General features: G+C 34.9%; 3 protein-coding genes and 1 long non-coding RNA gene across 5 annotated transcripts; 2 read left to right on the forward strand and 2 right to left on the reverse strand.

Moving 5' to 3' along the window:
- Window positions 1-409: 409 nt before the first annotated feature.
- Window positions 410-6,640, forward strand: LOC107433135 (uncharacterized). Its single transcript, XM_016044388.4, has 9 exons — window positions 410-2,058; window positions 2,633-3,376; window positions 3,585-4,076; window positions 4,610-4,701; window positions 4,835-4,922; window positions 5,036-5,150; window positions 5,246-5,372; window positions 5,466-5,640; window positions 5,751-6,640. The coding sequence occupies exons 1-9, from the start codon at window positions 577-579 to the stop codon at window positions 6,426-6,428; spliced, it is 3,993 nt and encodes a 1,330-aa protein (XP_015899874.3). The 5' UTR covers window positions 410-576; the 3' UTR covers window positions 6,429-6,640.
- Window positions 6,641-6,844: 204 nt separating this feature from the next.
- LOC107433165 (chaperone protein dnaJ 49) lies at window positions 6,845-9,800 on the forward strand. The gene is made up of 3 exons (XM_016044423.4): window positions 6,845-7,038; window positions 7,237-8,471; window positions 9,439-9,800. Exon 2 carries the CDS (start codon window positions 7,420-7,422, stop codon window positions 8,467-8,469), a length of 1,050 nt encoding a protein of 349 aa, XP_015899909.3. The 5' UTR covers window positions 6,845-7,038; window positions 7,237-7,419; the 3' UTR covers window positions 8,470-8,471; window positions 9,439-9,800.
- A 1,512-nt stretch (window positions 9,801-11,312) lies between these two features.
- LOC107433134 (uncharacterized) lies at window positions 11,313-11,991 on the reverse strand. The gene has a single exon (XM_016044387.4). It carries the CDS (start codon window positions 11,888-11,890, stop codon window positions 11,513-11,515), a length of 378 nt encoding a protein of 125 aa, XP_015899873.1. The 5' UTR covers window positions 11,891-11,991; the 3' UTR covers window positions 11,313-11,512.
- Window positions 11,992-14,459: 2,468 nt separating this feature from the next.
- LOC132799815 (uncharacterized) lies at window positions 14,460-18,795 on the reverse strand. Of its 2 annotated transcripts, XR_009634702.1 has the most exons (3): window positions 18,281-18,599; window positions 16,247-16,987; window positions 14,460-16,137 (listed from the first exon to the last, which is right to left on the reverse strand). It is a non-coding gene; the product is annotated as an uncharacterized LOC132799815 (long non-coding RNA). The 2 variants fall into 2 exon arrangements; XR_009634701.1 differs by having other exon boundaries at window positions 14,460-16,987; window positions 18,281-18,795.
- Between the last annotated feature and the right edge of the window lie 477 nt (window positions 18,796-19,272).

The following is a 19,272-nucleotide window of genomic DNA, read 5'->3' on the forward strand; positions in this document are numbered from 1 at the left end:
AAGAAGTTTGCTTCTGATATAGTCTACCTTTTTTCTTATATTGCATTGCAGGAACAACTAAAATGTGAAATGATAGTATGCTTCATCTTAAACGAAAAGAAGAACTTGGTATTATTATATGAGTTACATTTTAATCATTTCCACATTTAATATGGAAATTTTGGCATAGATTGGATTTTAAAAATAAATGAACAACAGATAAGGTAGTCCAGGATCAAATTCAGAAAATTAGTTCCTAAAGGAATTTTTTTCTACTGAAAAGAAAAACTGCATTCTTTAAATTACAAACAAATAAAATTTAATTCTTATAGATAATTAGAAATGTTTTATTCTACAAAGAAATAACTACTATAACAATGTTACATCTTATACAATATGTTATATATTTCCCAGATATATATATATTTTTTTCCATATATATATATATTTTCTTTTTCTTTTTTTAAAGAAAGAGAAAAAAATGAAAAACCAATTAGGCGGGAAAAAATTAAATTCGAAAAGCAGTGTAAGAAGAGAAAAAAAGGCGGTCTTTTATTACTGCCTGAGTCAGCGGTTTCAGAGACAAGCGAGGCCGTCATGGAGGCAACGATCGCCGGAATCGTTGCAGAGATAGCCGAATTCCGTTCCCACAACCCAACGAACTCGGGAATCGAATCTCAATCGCCGGCCATTTCCGATTCGTGTCTCTCAGACCTCCAAATCCTACTGGACCAAACCTTCAATGACGATGATTCAGAAGCCATAGACACCCTCTACGAGAAGCTCTCGTCCAAGAACCTTTCTCCTTCAAGTCTCATCCCTCCTATCGCCTCAGTAATGGATTCTGGACCTACCCATCTCTCGCTATTTGCTTCTCATGTATACCTTTCTCTGCTTCTGTACCCTAATTCCCCTGTCTTCACTCTCTTCTCTCCGGTGGCATTCCTTTCTCTTCTCCGGTCTATTCGCCGTTCTATCAAGAATCGGCCAACTGCCCAAACCGGTTCAAGCCAGGGCCCAGCTAATCGGAAAAAGAATCGCGCTCGAGGAGGCGGTCTGAGGAAATGTGATCCGAGTTCTTACGGTGAAGATTGCGATGGAGGCGAAGAGAGCGAGTTCGTTATGAGGGCTTTGTTTCCTGTGCTTGAAAAGTTACAACTCGTAACTGGTTTGATTCATCTGGACCGTTTTCCAGATAGTTTGAAGTCTTTAGTTCAGACAGTCGCTGAAATCCCCGTAATAGGATTCGAACTTTGTGGAAATTCAGGTAACTATAACAAACTGATAGACTTGTGCTCGTCGATTCTGCGTGAAGTCTTAAAGCCTGAGCATGGTGACGAAGCAAACACAGCTGCTGAGGTCTTGAAGTCATTGTCATCTATGATTCTTCAACCTAAATCTCATGCGGGGACATTTGCTCTGGGTTTCGTGAAGAAGGAAATGATGGAGGTAGCCAAGGACTCTGATGGTGTAAGAAAAGCAATATTGAATCTTCCCAAGTACTTAGCCCAAAAGGCGCCAGAGAAATCTGAGCCCAGAGCTTTGGCTGTGGAGTCAATCACGGAGATTGTTCGAGTCATGGAATTGCAGGAACAAACTGGGTTTGTGGAATATGTATTGAAGATGACCCAGGGGAAGGCCAACCTAAGGCTCTTGGCTGTTGACCTCATTCCCATGCTTGTTACGTCCTTAGCAGACCCATTGAGGGATTCGTGCGGAATGAACTGTTTGAAAGCTTTGATTCAATGCTGTTCGGATGTGATTGCTGGAATCCGAGCTCGTGCATTGTTGAACTTGTCAGAAGTCGTGGGGATTTTGACCCGTAATGATAGGGGGGAGACCATGCTGAAAGAATCTATGGGGTTTGTCAATTTGGGGAAGAGTGAAATGGTTGATCTTCTGAGGGAAAGGTGTATGGATGAGAAGGCGGCGGTGCGGAAGGCTGCACTTGTTCTTGTTTCAAAGTTGACAGCTCTATTTGGGAGTGGCTTTGACGGATCCTTGCTGAAGGCTATGGGGGTGGCTTGTTCTGATCCACTTGTTAGCATCCGGAAAGCTGCAATTTCAGCTCTTTCAGAGGTTGATATTTCTGGCTCCAACTTGTGTTACTTTTGGTAATTATTGTTTGTAGTTTCATATCCAATTAGCTTGTCATAATTTTATATAGTCTCATTGCTTAAGGCGTTTATTTATATGTATGGCAGATGGCAGACTTATGCTATTTCAGCCAGAATATTAATCTTACTTCCAATTATCTTGTTTGTTAAAGATCATTTTAAAAATAATGAATAGTTTTCATCTTATACTACTAGGATATAAACAGTTTAATTTGGATCAGTTTGTTATATATCTAGGTCTGTTAGGATCAATTCCTTTTGTCATTGGAATTATTCTCTACAAGTTTTAGAACTGGTCGCTTGAACTATTGTATTTATACCGTCTCCCATAAGTTTTTTAAGTAGTGAACAACTGTATTTGTACTGTTTCCTATAAGTTTTTTTGAAGTATATTTTAAATCACAATTTCAAATTTCCATTTATCTTCCTGGCCTAGCTGATATGTCTCTTTTCTGATCAATTTCTCTTTCCTTTTGCCGGCTAAGAATTTTTCAATGCATTTCTTGATCTTGTTTTGGTTTGCATTTATTTTATAGGCCTTCAGAAAATTTCCGGATGAAAGTGTGTCTATCGAGTGGCTGCATTCAGTTCCATGTTTAATAAATGATAATGAATCCAGCATACAGGAAGAATGTGAGAACTTGTTTCTGGAACTGGTATTGGATCGAATCTCTAGAGCTGGATCTGTGGGTTTGCCCAAATGCGGATCCAAATCGAACAATTATGATGTCAAAGCAAAAAGTTCAGAGATAGACGACAAAGTGTTATTTCCCGAAGGTGTTCTGGGTCTTTTAGAAGGGATTTGCAATGAAGAGGTGTCACCTTGGGTGAAGAAAATTTGCACAAGCCTGGGTAAGAAGAAACGGTTGAAGCAGAAAGTTGCTAATGCGCTTCAGCATATCATACAGGCAACTGAATCTCTCTGGTTGAGTCATTCCTTGCCAATAAGGAAGTGGACAGCCCCACCTGGAGCTTGGTTTCTTCTTTCAGAGGTGTCAGCATACCTTGCAAAAGCGGTGGACTGGGAATTCCTCCATCATCATTGGCAGCTCCTTGACAACGATGATATGGGAGGGGAGGTACGGAGTCCACTTACACAAGGAGAGGCATATAAAGAGGAAGAAGGTATGGAATCCAATTCTGTTGCTTGGGCTGGAGATCGTGTTTTTCTCTTGCAAACAATCTCCAATGTATCTCTTGAGCTTCCCCCTGAACCTGCAGCAGATTTAGCTCATAATTTGTTTTTAAGAGTTAAAGAGTTCAACATGCATTCAACTGAGGTACTTTTAAGTCATTTGTTGGTGTCAGTTGCCAGTGTCTTAACTCTTTAGTGCTTTTGTTTTCCTCCTTTCAGCGCTTAATTTATTAACATACTAGCTAGCTTCTGAATTTCCACGTTAGAGTACACCAATTTATTTGGTTTTCTTCTTCAAAAAAACAACTTGCAACTGATTATTATTATGATTATTTGTTTCCTTTGCATGGTAGGTTAATGCTCATGTAAAAGCACTTAGAACTTTGTGCAAGCGGAAGGCTTCAAATCAAAAGGAAGCTGATGCACTTGTTATGAAATGGGTTTACGAGCTTCTCTGCAAAGCTTCCCAAATTTTAAAAAATTACATTTCAGAAGATTCTGAAGGAAATACAAATTCCATCTTTTCTACACCTCGAAGTGGGACCAAAAAAAGCAAGAAAGCAAAAGCCTTGTCTCGTTCATTGTCAAGAGCAGTCATAGCAGTCTATACAATTGGGTCCGTGGTTATGATATGTCCATCTGCTGATACAAGAACGATAATTCCACTATTGCACACTGTCATCACTTCTGGGAATTCTGATCCAAAATTGAAGAGATTACCCGGCTCTACGGAATCTTTAAGGCAAAAAGCTCCTTTGTTATATAATCATGCATGGTTGACTTTGGGGAAGATATGCCTAGCAGATGAGAAGCTTGCAAAGAGATACATTCCTTTGTTTGTTCAGGTTCTCTTCTTAATTTGGCATAATTTTTCTTATATGGCCCCAGTTAATTGCTTTAAGAACAGCTCATTGAGATGTGGTTTTTCACTCCTAACAGAATTGCCTAGTTCCTAAGAAAACTTAGACAAAACTGCTTTATCTTTAGCGATCTTGTAGAAATCTAGAATTGTCATTTTATATCAATTGTACTAAACATTTCTATGTCTCTCTTTTACCAGCATATAGATACACATAGATGCAAGCATTTATATAAATAAAGACATAAAATACATCTATCCATGTATGCAAACCTGCTTGCCTTTATAGACACATAATTGTATATGAATATGCACTCTTAAATAGATATGAAAGGCAGAATCCTTAAATGATTTCAGAAAAAGGACATGTCTCTGTTTTTCTTTAGCATTCATTGCCACCCTTCCCCATCATAAGTTCCACGACTTTTAGTTATTTACTTTTTATTTTCTAACAAAAAAATGCTTCTAGCTTGACTACCAACTAAATTCCAATTATCTCACAAGAAGTTTGTTCTGTAGGAACTTGAAAAGAGTGATTGTGCAGCTATTCGTAATAATCTGGTTGTGACGATGGCAGATTTTTGCATACGCTATACTGCTTTGGTTGATTGGTAAGATCTGCCTAAAGGAACAGAATGAAATTGAATGGCTCTTTGATTTAAGAATGAATAAGAACTTAAGAGTAGAGTTTGATTTTTGATTTTATTTTTTTAATTTAGTTTTTAACTGATTATTATTGGACAGTTATATAACAAAGATCACAAAATGTCTCCGTGATCCTTGTGAACTTGTGAGAAGGCAGACATTTATACTGCTCTCAAGATTGTTGCAGGTAAATTCTGCCTTTCTTTATGAAGTTTTCTTTCATTTGCATTTTGATGGTTACCAACCAAGCTGAAATCACTTTTTCCATATTAACTTATTCTGTTTTAAGTATATATGCAGAGAGACTATGTGAAGTGGAGAGGAGTTCTTTTCTTAAGATTCCTTCTCGCTCTTGTTGATGAGTCAGAAAAGATAAGACAACTAGCTGACTACCTATTTGGGAATATATTAAAAGGTTAAGATATTTTCACCATTTATCATATATGCAGTAGTGGAAATAGGTGACAAATGTTAGCTGAACTTTAACTCTCATGTTCAATGCACCTGCAGTCAAGGCACCACTTCTTGCATATAACAGTTTTATAGAGGCCATCTTTGTTCTCAATGACTGCCATGCCCACAATGGACACAGTGATTCTCACAGCTCAAATTCAGAGAACAGACTTTTCTCCATCAGGTAGGCGGGTCCATATCCGTTATCAAACAATAAAATAGAAGCTTTTGAAAGTGAAACAGTTTTGTTTATCATGTGTGTATCATCGGTTTCCAGAGGTAATGATGAGAAATCAAGGTCTAAAAGAATGAACATCTATGTTTGTTTGCTGAAACAAATGGCTCCAGAGCACCTTCTAGCTACTTTTGCAAAACTATGTGCTGAGATACTTGCTGCAGCATCTGATGGTGCTCTCAATATAGCCGATGTTACTGGGCAGTCTGTTCTCCAGGTTGTACTCTCATATCTAACTTGAACCTTTGGTTCTCTTTCTATGAGGCTCCTGGTGGTGAGGTCCTGATTTCTGACTAACTGTAATATGCATTTTCATTGGCTTTGTAGGATGCTTTCCAAATTCTTGCCTGCAAAGAGATCCGAATCCCAACCCATCATGGATCATCATCTGATTCTGCGGACATTGATGAAGAAGGAGATAGTGGAGCATCCACTTCTGGTGGTGGTGCTGCTGCTGCTAGAGGAAGGGCTGTAACTCAAGCAGTCAAAAAGGGTTTAGTTCAAAACATGATTCCCATTTTCATAGAGCTGAAACGGCTATTAGAAAGCAAAAACAGTCCCCTTATAGGCTCTCTAATGGAATGCCTCAGAGTACTTCTCAAGGATTACAAGAACGAGATCGATGACATATTGGTTGCAGATAAGCAACTTCAGAAAGAGATCATGTATGATATGCACAAGTATGAAACAGCGAAAGCCAAATCCGCAGCTGCCGAGGCTGTTGCAAGCAATAAAAGAGCCACTAGCTTCAACTCACCTAAGGTTGCAAATGGCAAACAGGTTACCAGCACAGGTGATGCAAGACTTGCTTCAGCAATGGCTGATGCTAATGCTGCAGCCACAGCTCGGTCTGTGCTTGAGGAAGTAAACAGGGGGAAGATGACACCTCCTCTAAGTTCTCTCAAAATGCCTAAACTCAAGTCTGCTGAAAAGGGATGTAACTCAGGATCAGACCGGCCTTCAGAGGTTATTGAATCTTTGAGGAAAAGGCTTGATTCTGACTAAGTGCCCCTAACGCTTTTTAACATGATTCATGATTAACAATTTGACAACTAATCTCTGTATATATATTTATATATAGAAAGACAGAGAGAGAACCGAATCTTCTAAGTAATTAATTCTCTTTCTAGTGTAATTGACCATGTATATACTAGTACATTCCCTAATATATGAAAATCTGATGCTAATGCTAATGAGTATACTAGTACATTCCCTAATTTTTTTAAAATAAAAAAGAAAAAAAGAAAAAAAAGAAATGCCAAAACCAAATAGTACCGTGTAGAGTCTCTAGCAAAATGGGCTGGGCTATTGTTATGGACCGTAGGCCGAAGATTCGATTTCTACAGTAAAAGGTACAAGGCCTTTTTCATGATCATATAGTTCTCAATTAATAAATTAAAAATAATTTCGGCTTTTATAAATCTAGTATTACTAGTAATACTGGTCCTCCTCGGCGATCGATGACGTGGCGCTCTTTTATTTGACTGACGAAACATCGCATAGTTACCGCACCGGGACCAAACCGCTGTTTTGTGTCCGGTGCTTGGAGTTCCTAACTTTCCCATCCCTCTTCTTCTCTCTCACTGCAATTTCAAGGTTTCAATCCCATTTCAAGGTAAGCTTCTCTCTCTCTCCAATATATTGTTTATGCTCAAATTATTCACAAATTTACCTTCAATTTTTTTTTTTTTTTTTTGGGGTAATAAATTTGTAGAGATTTTGGATAAATTTGACATATGCTTTTAGGTAATGTTGATCGTTTTATATTTGCTTGAACTGATCGGTCTAAAACCCTAAATTTTCCTTTGGATAGGAGAACTTGAATTGGAGAATTGGGAATAATCTGAAACTGCGTTTTCTGTTTTTGGAACAAAAATCAGACACCCAATTGGCATTTTCTTGGTTGTTGGTAAAACTTTGGGAATTGAATTTTTGAGGGTGTTTGGTGAATTGGGTTTGTTGAATTTTGCTTAAGTTATAAGCTGGTGTTTTGATTATGGATGGTAATAAGGATGAAGCGCTGAGATGTTTAAGCATTGCTAAAGAAGCTGTTGCTTCTGGTAATAAAGGGCGTGCTATGAAGTTTATCAGAATTGCACAACGACTTAATTGTGATTTGCCAGTTGATGAATTATTGGCCGCTTGTGAGAAGCTTGATTCTGAGTCACCTGCATATTCTGTTGATAAAGAACGTGTTAGTGAGATCAAGAATGAGCGTGGCCCGGCCAAATCTTCTCAGAGCTTAAATGGGGAGCAAAATTATACTGAAGAGCATCTTCAGCTGGTTAGGAAGATTAGAAGGAATAAGGATTACTACACAATTCTTGGTGTGGAGAAAACTTGTTCTGTTGAGGAGATTAGGAAAGCTTATAGGAAATTGTCTTTGAAAGTTCATCCTGACAAAAACAAGGCTCCTGGTTCAGAAGAGGCATTTAAGATGGTGTGCAAAGCTTTCAAGTGTTTGAGTGATGTTGATTCAAGGAGACAGTATGACCAGGTTGGGTTGGTTGATCAGTTTGAATACAACCAGCAACACAACGTTAGGCGGAGGAGGAGGAGAACTGAGCATGGTTTTTATGACGATGAGTTTGATCCTGATGAGCTTTTCAGGGCATTTTTTGGTCAGGGTCAGATGTTTCGAGCGAGTCATGTAAACAGGACCCGGGGAATGGGTGGTCAACAGAGGGAGGAGTTCCGGGGAGGACTTAATTTAATGCTTGTCCTTCAAATATTGCCCTTCTTGATAATTTTACTGCTTGCTTATCTGCCTTATTCAGAACCTGACTATTCATTAAATAAGAATTTCTCCTATCACATTCCCAGGACAACCGAGAAATATGGCATGGAATTTTATGTTAAATCACCAGCATTTGATGACCGTTATCCTCTTGGAAGTCCTGGTCGGGCTAACATTGAGAATACTGTAATCAATGATTACAAAAACATGTATTTACGCTATTGTCAGATGGAGCGCCAAAGGCAGCAATGGAGTAAGAATCTGCCTACTCCTCACTGCAATAAGCTACGTGATCTTGGGTTGGTGTGAAGGTAAACTAAGAAGTCTATTACTATGAAGTTACTTTCTACTGATGATAATAATCTGTGTGCTAAATGTGTTTTTCCTGGTTATGGTAAATTGCGAATAGTTTGTGGGCTATAAGGTTTAAGTGGGTACCCATCTTCTTTGTCATGTTCCAGGGTCTATACTATATAATTTCTTTAGACTGAAGTCGTTCTATTGTGACATGCTGAATTGGTAACTTGAAAATTATAGACTGATATTGGCTAATGGAAACCTTTTATGTACACCTTTTTTACCTTATGGATCATTGATGTGCTTCACTGTATAATTGAGCTAAGAAATGAGAATGGTAAATTTTATGTATCTCTTTATACTGATTTTGGGAACAGATATGTTTTGCCACATCGAAATTGGCAACTCAACCTCGAGATTACTAGTTTTTATGCTACTATTCTTCAATTAGACTCCCGTTTTGAAAGTTTCAGCTGATATGGATGTTTTTTGTTCAAATTATTGAGCTGATATGTGTGTGTCTGTGAAGCTGATATGCATGACTTTTGTTGAAAAGATTGAACTGATGAGTGTGGATTCCAAGCTTAACATTTTTTCTATGTTCCTGTTTAATGTGTGTTTGTGGAGATCCAAGCTAAAATTTCTCTATGCTCTTATCAACATGTATATGTATATTTTTGTGTCTGTGCCACTGATACTCAGGACTTTTGTTTAAAAGATTGAACTGTTGCGTGTGGGTTCCAAGCTTTTACATTTTTCTATATTCCTGTTAATGTGTGTGTTTGTGGGGATCCAAGCTAACACTTCTCTATATTCTTATCAACGTGCATGTTTGTATGGCGGTTGGGGGAATCCAAGATTGCATTTCCATATATTCTCGTCAATATTTGCTTGTATACTTTCTGCTTCATGATATGATGTTGCAAATATAACAGTTGAATGATGCTGTTTTTGTTCTTTATTCTTTCTATCATAAAACAGGGGCTATATTCTGTAGGATCTGGCATACTTCTAATGATACTCTATTGATTAACCTGGCAAGAGCTAGTGCTTGGTTGATAAAGTACATAGTTGGGTTTGGTTCCATGATGCGATGCACGGTTTTCCTTCTCTCCAATTCAGACTTTTTGGCCATGCAGCTGTTTCCAGTGTGGTCAAAGTCGGTGCTAAAGAGGGTTTTCAACAATGTATCATGTTGTGTAATGTGGTGAAATATTACATAGTGCACCGGTTGCATAGATTATCTGTTGAGCTGATGGTAGAGAGTGATATATGTAATAAACATATATTGAACAATCTGCTTTGCGATACCAATTAGATGATATGGTTACCTTTTTATAGCATCCTTGATTTGCTTCATAACAAGAATAAAGAGTTGTGCCATGCCAAGCTCCATGTTCTGCGTCTGTGAAAGACTTATGCTTGTTTTATCATGGATTGCCGTCATTTCCAATTTTTTTATTGGCAGCAAAACCAGTTTTGAGAAAAGCAGTTGGAACTATGAAATTAGCCACGTTGATGACTGAGTAAATAGTTGGTATTGTTTTAGGGTAGTATCTGTATTTCTTATAGTTTGAGTTCCTTTTACTAAAGATTTGATCATAGAATGGAATTCTTTGGTGGCAAAATATGAGCTTGGAGTTTTGGAATATTCTATTGCCCATAAAAGTGGGTTGGTTGAAATTCTTTGTAAATGTTATGTCATACGTGACAAATTGTCATGTTAAAGGACATTACCACCGTCCTTGTCTATGCTTTTTTGATCACCCCCCTAATGCCCATAATCAATAAAAGATAGAGAAATGCATAATGGGTTTCTGGCTTTTTACTTTGTTTACCACATATTTTCCAGTCCAGATTCAGGAACCTAACCTTTACTTTTCGACCGTGTGTCTTTAGAATTGTCCCAAATAGAAAGAAAATTAATATTGACTAAATAATTAATAATAATTAAAAAAAATCAACATGTTCTCTGATCCATCTCGGATTAGTAGCAGGAAAAAAAAAAAAAAAATGATTACTCTCACATGTTCATGTCAGTCCACTGCAAATCAGGAGATTCTGCTTACTCATACTAAAATAAAACCACCAAATGCTCATGCAGATGTCAGCTACTAAACTCCAGATCTATACACCCTTTTAACAAATCAATTAAAAAGATTTTGATTCAGATTTTAAGAATCTTTTTTAAACTTCTCAGTTATGGATCTGCAACCAGCTTGATGCAAACTGTTCTTGAACAAATATTCCTAAAATGAAAGAAAAATTTTCAAGTCAAAAGTTATATTTTTGGATTTCAGTAAAAAAATAGATTCTTTCATAATTTCTTTTAAAAAAAAAAAAAAAGGCTTTTGATCATTTTAGGTATTTTTAAAAAAAATATTTATAACTTTTAAAACACAATCGTTTCAAAAAAAATAAATAAATAAAAATTAAAACATCTATTTATTATCTAAAATAAAAGCTTTTTTTTTAAACATAGTTTAATGTGTAATTGAAAATAAAAAAATGAAACGAGACAGAAAGAAAGAAAAGGAGTGGTCACGTGCAAGCCTGAAGGACAAAAAAAAAAAAAAAAAACAAAGGCAGGAAACCAAGAAAAACCACAAAAAGAAAAACCTCTGCAAAACGACAAAAAGAAAAGCGTTTTAGACCCACCACTGAACCCTCCGTGCATCGACATGAGCTCCGGTCAACCACCACCAGATCCAATCAAAATGACAGTAATGCCCTCAACTACCACCACCAAAAGTTAACGAAGCAAAAACAAAGAGCATAGAGGAAGGAATTATCAACCAAAAAAAAATAAAAAAAAAAGAGGAAAAAGGTAGAAACAAAACAAGAGCATGGAGGGATAATTATGGAACTATAGTTTTAAACATTCAAACATTTACTGTTTTCGATTACTACAATACCCATTGCAATCCACGTTAATTACAAAACCAAACCCTCTAAACAGTATAAAAAATCAAAAGACTTAAAAAAAAAAAAATACAAATAAAAAAAGCAGAAGAAAATAAAATATCAGTTCCGAACCAGATCCGTTTCACCGGTACTATTCATCGGAATCATCATCTCCGCCGAAGATCGAAACCCGGTTATAGAGAAGGAAGAGAATGAGGATGAGAAACAATGCGACGCCGACGGGCGAGCCACTGACGCGGTGGATGGTATCGGGCTCGCCGGTGGAGAACATGGAGGAGACGAAAGAGCCACGATCGGAGGAAAGGAACTGGATGGTGAGGAGGAGGATGATGGGTAAGAGAAGAAGGCCCACTGGGCTCAGAAGCTCAGAAATGGCTTCTGTAATGGCTTCTCCTTGGTCACCAACAAGGAATGGAACCACAACAACTATGGCGACCACCACTGCTAGGAGAACTCCATGGGGTGCTCTATTTCCACCTCCATAACCGCCTTGTCTTTCTCCTATCATTTTTTTTTTTGGGTTTCAATAATTTTTGTGTTTTTTTCTCTTTTTCTTTGGTTTAGATGCAATGGAGCTAAAAGCTCTTAAATTAGCTTCTTTTGACGCGTTTGTCTATGTAAATATTAATATGTATATACACATATATTTTTACCCCTCGGACAGTACAAAAGTTTATATAATATATCGAATAATTGAAAGCAGTTTTCTTTCTGTGGACCTATACATAGACCTATACATATAGTGCGCCTTCTGTATGGTGAAAAAATAGACTCTTGAGGGTAAATTACTGTATGGAAGCGCGTATTGCATGAAAAGAATATATATATATATATATTTTTTTTCTTTTCTGTGTGTACATAATTTTTTTTTAAAAGACTTTTCTCTGTGTTTGTGTATATATATATATATGTATATATGGACAAATGAAATCCCATGGAATCGCTTCAATAATGGTTTATAATGGGGACATGGTTTAAACTTTTGTGAACTTATGCGATGCAATTGAGTTTCCTTGTACAATTTTTTATAATTGTGTTTTGGTTTTATTCACCCCTTTTGCTATCTGCTATTAATTATTTGGAAAATAATTATTAAATTCCCTTGCTATAAAAGGTGAGTGAGAAAGCTTTTGTTGTATGTATTTTAAATTTTTTGGTGAAAATTTTGTTTGGTATGTATTATTAGTATTTTGTATGTATACTAACGTGCATTTTTCAAAGTTCAAAAATCAATATATATATATATATAAATATAAAGTTCAAATGTGAAAGTTTATCTTTGGCCTATACCATTAATATATAAATATATTACAAAAGATAAAGTGTTGATATATAAAAGTTGATGATATGACCACTCAGATACTGGTCATGTTTATAGATATAATTACTAAGATAAAGATTTCTTGTTAATAAAAAGATCATTTTAAATGCTTTTACTTTCTGATGTGAGTCCCACCATTATATAAAAACTTGTACAGATGATTAATATGTTGTGATCATTAATGATAATAAACAATATTTTTTGCGATTGAAAATCTGTGTATAACAATGAGTAAAAAAAAAGTGAAAATTTACAATTCAATTCATATTATAGGATGCGAAAATAGGAAAATTTGCGTGCGGTTGTGAACTGGAATGAAGGGTTCACATATAATTTATGACTCTGAATCAGACATAAAAAGAGTAAGCCTGCTGATGCATGAAGCTGTTAGGACTTCAAACTTTGAAGCGTGGAGTCCCCAAAAGCGGTGCATGCTTGGGACTTGAAGTAATTCACTTTCGTTTTTGTTTTTGTATTTTTCTTGAATCCTATGTCATTCATTTGGATTGAGTACCTATATATCTTTTATTTTCTTGTCCAAATATTTATATGAATCACTATTTTATTAGATTTTGTGATCTAAAGGCGGTAATATTATTCATTTAAGTTTTTTTTTTTTTCAAGAAAAAAAAAAGAGTACAAGTTTTGTATGAACTATGTTCAGAGTAAAAGAATCACTGTTAACCAAACTTGATTCATTGGACCATATTTATAAATAAAGCAATCCCTCCCTACCTTATAAATTTTAATAATCTTCCCCTATAATAATGGGTCTCAACTTTAAATAGCATTGAAATACAATGAAGTCATTTAGAGAGGAAAATGAAGAAAGAAAAAGATGTGAACTTGGGTGGATCTAATTAAATTCAGATATATAGAAAATAAAAAGGGAACTTTTGACTAATATCTTTCAAAGCGTGTAGGAGGTGGAAGAAAGAAAGAGGGAAGGACGGTGAAGCTGCATAGGACTTTCAATGCAAGGGGACCAAAATCCCTTTACTCTTTTGACAAAAAGTTTAATGTCGTTTACCCTTCTTATAGTACGCCTAGCTATTAAATTAATTTGGTTTAAATAAATTATCTAAAATAATGAGATCATAAATTGTGGAGTTAATTTTTTCCGACATCTATATGATTATTAATGGTGTTAGGAAAGTGGTAGATGTACGTGGAAATAAGGACACTTGGTCTTCAAATGATTCAAACGAAGTCTACAAATTCGTGGGATAAAAACAAAGACAAATTTAAGTTAATCACTTGTTTATTTGTTCCATTATAGTCTAAAATTTTCAAGATTTAAGAAAGTCTAAAAATTTGTAGGATTAAAAATGATTAATAGACAAATAAATTTTGGAAACCTAAAATTATACTTAATAATGTAGTTGGACAAAGGTTTTTGCGAGGGAATGTTATTGTTTTACATGCTTAATTAGTGTTTTTAATGCGTGTAAATTATGTTTAGCTTCCTAGTGAATATAGTGATGTCAACGATGCTGGGACGGGGTCGGTTTTTAAAATCTTATTTTCGTCTCTGTAGGAAATTTTTCATCTCATCCCCATAGTTTTTTTCATTTTTTTAGAAGTGGGGCGAGGACGGGGATTCCCCAATCGGTGGCGGTGCGGGGATGGTTTTCCCTATTTTTTTTTTCTCATATAATTGATATAATTTTTTTTGATAAATTTATATAAAAAAATTTCTTCTATAAGTAAAATGTAAATAAAATGACCAAAAATATAATAAAAATACAATAAAAGATATCAAAGTTCAAATTTATAATTTTAATAACATACATTCTCAAAAAATACAATATAATATAATCTAAATACATAAGCATAAAATTTATAAAAATATACATGCACACATAATAAAGTTTTGCTTCTCATTTCCTTAAGTCTCTATGGAAAAATGTTTCGTAAGAATTGATTGCTACAAAAATAGATAAAAATATTAAATAATATCAAAAAATTTTAAACAATTTAATATAAACATTTTTTGTAATAAATAAATTCAATTTATCTCCTTATCAATTTCTATGTCACTCATAGTAGAAGAACAAGCTCCAACATACGGTGAAGAAGATGAAGCCAACAAAAACGAGATTAATTAGTTAACAATAAATACAAAAAATATTTAAGACAAAAAAATATAAAATTTAATTTTTCATACCATTAATTTCAGCCCATAACCAATCTTGTGCACAGATCAAAGCTTCCAAAGTTTTAGGATGAAGTCTACTTCAATGTGAACTCACAAATCTTCCACTGGTACTGAATGCAGACTCAGATGCAACAGTCGATACTGAAATAGCTAAAATATCTCTTGCAATATTATGCAAAGTAGGATACTTTATTGCATTTACTTTCCACCATGCTAATATGTAAAAGTCATTAGATCTAGGCAAAACCGGTTCCTCCAAGTAATGATCAAGTTCAGATTTTACATTATCAAGATTAGTAGTGCTAGAAACAAATAAATCAAATTTTGCCAAACGATCTTTTTTTACAGATGGAAGCACATTGGATTGGAAAGATGAAACATTTGGAACATTTGCACTCAAATTGCGTTTTGATTGATACTCCTTCACTAAATCATAGCAGATTTGATGTACAATAGCAACTTATGCACACCTTCACCCCCATAAATCAAAGGAAAATAATATTCTATCACTTTCATTTTATACCTTGGATCTAAAAGAGTTGCTACAGCCATTATGTCATGTGTTTCACTCCAATATTTTTCAAATTTAGACATCATACCCACAGCCATCAATCTAATTTCCTCACAAGAAGATGCTAGCCAATCACAAATTGATATCCTAATCTCACAAATGTGTGGGGAAAAAAAATTAGCTGTAGGATACTTTGTTCCTGAAAATATTTCAGTCACTTCATAAAACAACTCTAGCTTTTCACAAATCTCTTTGGCTAAATCCCAATCTTGATCACTAGGTAAACATTTATATAGTGACTCTCGTTGTTTCAAACAAGGAAAAACAGTCATATATTTCAAAGTAGTAGCAATCATCAAATATGTAGAATTTCACCTAGTTTTACAATCAAGAACCAACTTCTTATCACAAGAAATTTTCAATTGGCGAACACATTCTAAGAAATTTTCCTCCCTTTTTGGTGTTGATGTCCAAAAATAAACACTTTCACGAATTTTTTCAATACTTCCACAAATGATTTCCAAACCATCTTTCACAATCAAATTCAATATACGTGCACCACACCGCCTATGAAAAAATTGACCATTTAACAAAAATGAAGAATTAGGAAGCTTATCCAAAAGAAGATTGACCAAAGCATCATTTTTACTACAATTGTCTATGGTCAAAGTAGAAAGCTTACCATCTATATTCTAATCCAATATGCAATCCATAAAAATATTGCAAGGAACCTCATAAATATGTGGACAAGGCACATATACAAACCTACAAAAAATAATAATAATAAATAGTTATAATAAACTAAACTAATTTGACTTAAATACATAAAACAATCCAATAAATATGAAATTTAATATATAAACTTATAAAGTACCTTATAATTCGACTTTGAATTATCCAATTATCATCAATGAAATGTGCCATGAAGCCTCTATTTTGGTTAGATGTCCACATATCCGTAGTAATTGCAACTCTACCATAATTCTTCTCTAACAACTCCATTGTTTTGGATTTTTCGTAATCATATAATTTAAAAATATCAATTCTAATTGTATTACAAGAAACCACTTCAACCAATGGTTGAACCATATTCATAAACCTCCTAAATCCGTAATGTTTAACTATTGAAAGAGGGTATTCATGTAAAACAATCATGTTTACAAGCTCCTTTCTGGCATTCTCTTAGCCAAACGTGTATGTACCAACTTTAACTTTCCCACCGGCATCTTTAGTATGATTCAAAATTGTTTGCTTAATATCCTTTTGTGTTCAAAGAGGACACCTTTTAAAATGATCATGCAAATGTCTTGTTCCATTTCTACTCCCTCCTCCTAGTTTTTTACTACAATAATTACATACAGCTTTATCCACCCCATCTATCTTTACCCTTTTAAAATGATTCCACACAACCGAAATCAATTTTCTTTTTCCAATTACTTGACTACTATCCTCGTCACATACCTCTATTGGAGTTTGGTTTATATCTTCTTGACTAGGTATTTCTTGAGGAGTACTAATTGGAGTCAAATTGTTGCTAAAATGTGTTGATGATGATTGATCCTTGTCATGTGGAGTGCTTCCAATTGTCGAACCACTAGCTTCGGCCATAATTTACCTTAAAAAAATAAAAAATAAAAACAAAATTGAAAGACAAGACAATTAGATTAATGTGTTGATACCATCCTGACAAATGTAATAGTATTCTCACATGCATTTCACCAGAAAATATAATACTCTCACATGCAAAAAAAATTCATTACACAAAAAAATAAGTAAATAAATAAGTGTAATAAAGAAGCCCACTGCCCACCAGCCACATGTCTCTACTTCTAGAAGTAAACGAAAAGCTGCTGCTAATTTATCTTTTTATATTACCTGAGTAATGAATATTCTAGCTAGCATTTGTTTTATAAAAATGGACTAAAACAAGGCTGATCATTTTTCCTTCGTTAGGAACATCATATTAACCAACTCCCAATTTGCGAGTAATATTAATTTCTTCAAGTAGAGAAGAGAAATGAGAAACGAATCACAAAATAGAGGTCATTAATAAATAAAATATCTAGCTAGAAGCTCATACCGTTAATGCAATATGAGATCTAATGCACAATCACGACAATTGCATAAAATAACTTCATTTTACTGGTTGGCCGGTGTTGGTACTGATTCTATAGTTTTATCTAAGCGAAACCTATAGATTTTTAAAGCATCAAATTAATTATGCTTGGTAATGTTTGGATTTTTCTTTTCCCAGTAGCAATTTTCACCCACATCAAACTTGGAATTCTAAATCTGGTGGTTACTCCCAGATTTTACTGCTAAACCAAACTTATAGATACACTTATTTATATAAATAAATTCTTTGAATATCAACTGATGTGATATTATTTTTCTAGTTTATATGCCCGTTTAAAAATTGCACTTACCATTCCTTTTTTTTTTTTTTCCTTTTTTCTTTCTTTCTGTGAAAGAACTTATCCAGGAATTGCTATATTCTAGTTTGCTACTCATAACCATTGCTTCGCACCAAGATAACCATATGGAAATTAGCAATTAATCTGCTATAATCAGTTCACACATGACACAGCCATCAATATGGACTTTCATCGAAAAAAAGAGATCATCATCGTCATCAAAAAGAAACAATAGTTGCTTTTTGCAATTGAATTAATGTAATAGGATATTACACAAGTAAGATTACTAATCCAAGTTTCTGGATATTACAATAGATGCAGAACCATCCAAAAACCAAATAATATAAAAAAATAAAAAGGAAAGTTTAAATCCCTATACGTTTCCAGTGTTCTTCATTGCAATCCCAGCCCGGGGGACTTAGGTATCATAATTCATATTCAGATGACTCAATCATTTCATTAAAAAAAAAAAAAAAAAGGAAATCAAGACTGACCTGAGGGAGGAGGTGATGCTCACAGGTGGTGGCTGCGGCTATGAAGAAGAATCGGCTGAGAGAGCTGAGGGAGACCGGAGATGGTGGTGGCGGCACTGCTAGAGCTGACTACTGAGGGAGATCGGAGATGGTGTTGCGGCACTATTGGAGTTGGACTAAGAAGAGCTGAGAGAGCTAAGGGAGATGGTGGTGGAGCTGAGGGAAGAGAGTTGAGTGGAATGTGACTGGTGTCTGGTGAGTGTGTGTGTACTGTTGATTGACAGGAATGTATTTGAGTTTAGGGCCTGCTAGGAGAAAGGCATAAGTTTAAAGTTTCAAAATATTAAAAAAAAAATAATAAGGTAAATATATACGGGCCGGGGTATTTAATCCCCGGTCCCAGCCCGGCCCCGCTTCGGGCCTAAGAAATTTAGCCTGAGCCCACCCCATCATCCCATTTTTGCGGGGAAAAACCACCCCGTTAGGGGTGGTGCACCGCGGTTTTCAGGATGGGCGGAGCAAATTGACATTCCTAAGTGAATATTGACCATACATAATGTGTGTATTTGTGTGTGTGTGTGTGTGTGTGTATTATATATATATATATATATATATATTTAGTAATATGAAAGTTTGAAAATTAAAATAAAAAGAATTTGAATTTCCAAGAAGAAATTCTTCACCAAAAAAATAAATAAATAATAATAATAATAATAAAATCAAAGGAAAGAAGGAGAGATGGTAAATAGACTATGGGTCATGCCAAAAGCCATGAGTTATTAAACCGTAGACTCGAATCCTGACAGTGAACACTAGCTAACACTCCAAAAGTTCAATAATTTGTTTCTGTAATTTTGAAATATTTCATTTCAATTTCAAATGAATTTAAAATAAACTCAGGAACTATAAAAATTTGTTGATTACTAATAAAATTGAATTTCCATTTAAAGAGATTAATTGTAACACCCCGTCCCGAACCATGTCGGAATTTTTGCACGTTGACCGAGGTTGAC

Source organism: Ziziphus jujuba, chromosome 11 (genome assembly GCF_031755915.1).
Source record: "Ziziphus jujuba cultivar Dongzao chromosome 11, ASM3175591v1".
NCBI lineage: Eukaryota > Viridiplantae > Streptophyta > Magnoliopsida > Rosales > Rhamnaceae > Ziziphus > Ziziphus jujuba.

Bases quoted from the DNA above. Each gene is read 5' to 3' on its own strand.
- LOC107433135 (XM_016044388.4), top strand. From the start codon at position 577: ATGGAGGCAACGATCGCCGGAATCGTTGCAGAGATAGCCGAATTCCGT. The intron at 4,923-5,035 runs GTAAATTCTGCC...GTATATATGCAG, and splicing joins TGCTCTCAAGATTGTTGCAG to AGAGACTATGTGAAGTGGAG. The intron at 5,151-5,245 runs GTTAAGATATTT...ATGCACCTGCAG, and splicing joins ATTTGGGAATATATTAAAAG to TCAAGGCACCACTTCTTGCA.
- LOC107433134 (XM_016044387.4), bottom strand. From the start codon at position 11,890: ATGATAGGAGAAAGACAAGGCGGTTATGGAGGTGGAAATAGAGCACCC.
- LOC107433165 (XM_016044423.4), top strand. From the start codon at position 7,420: ATGGATGGTAATAAGGATGAAGCGCTGAGATGTTTAAGCATTGCTAAA.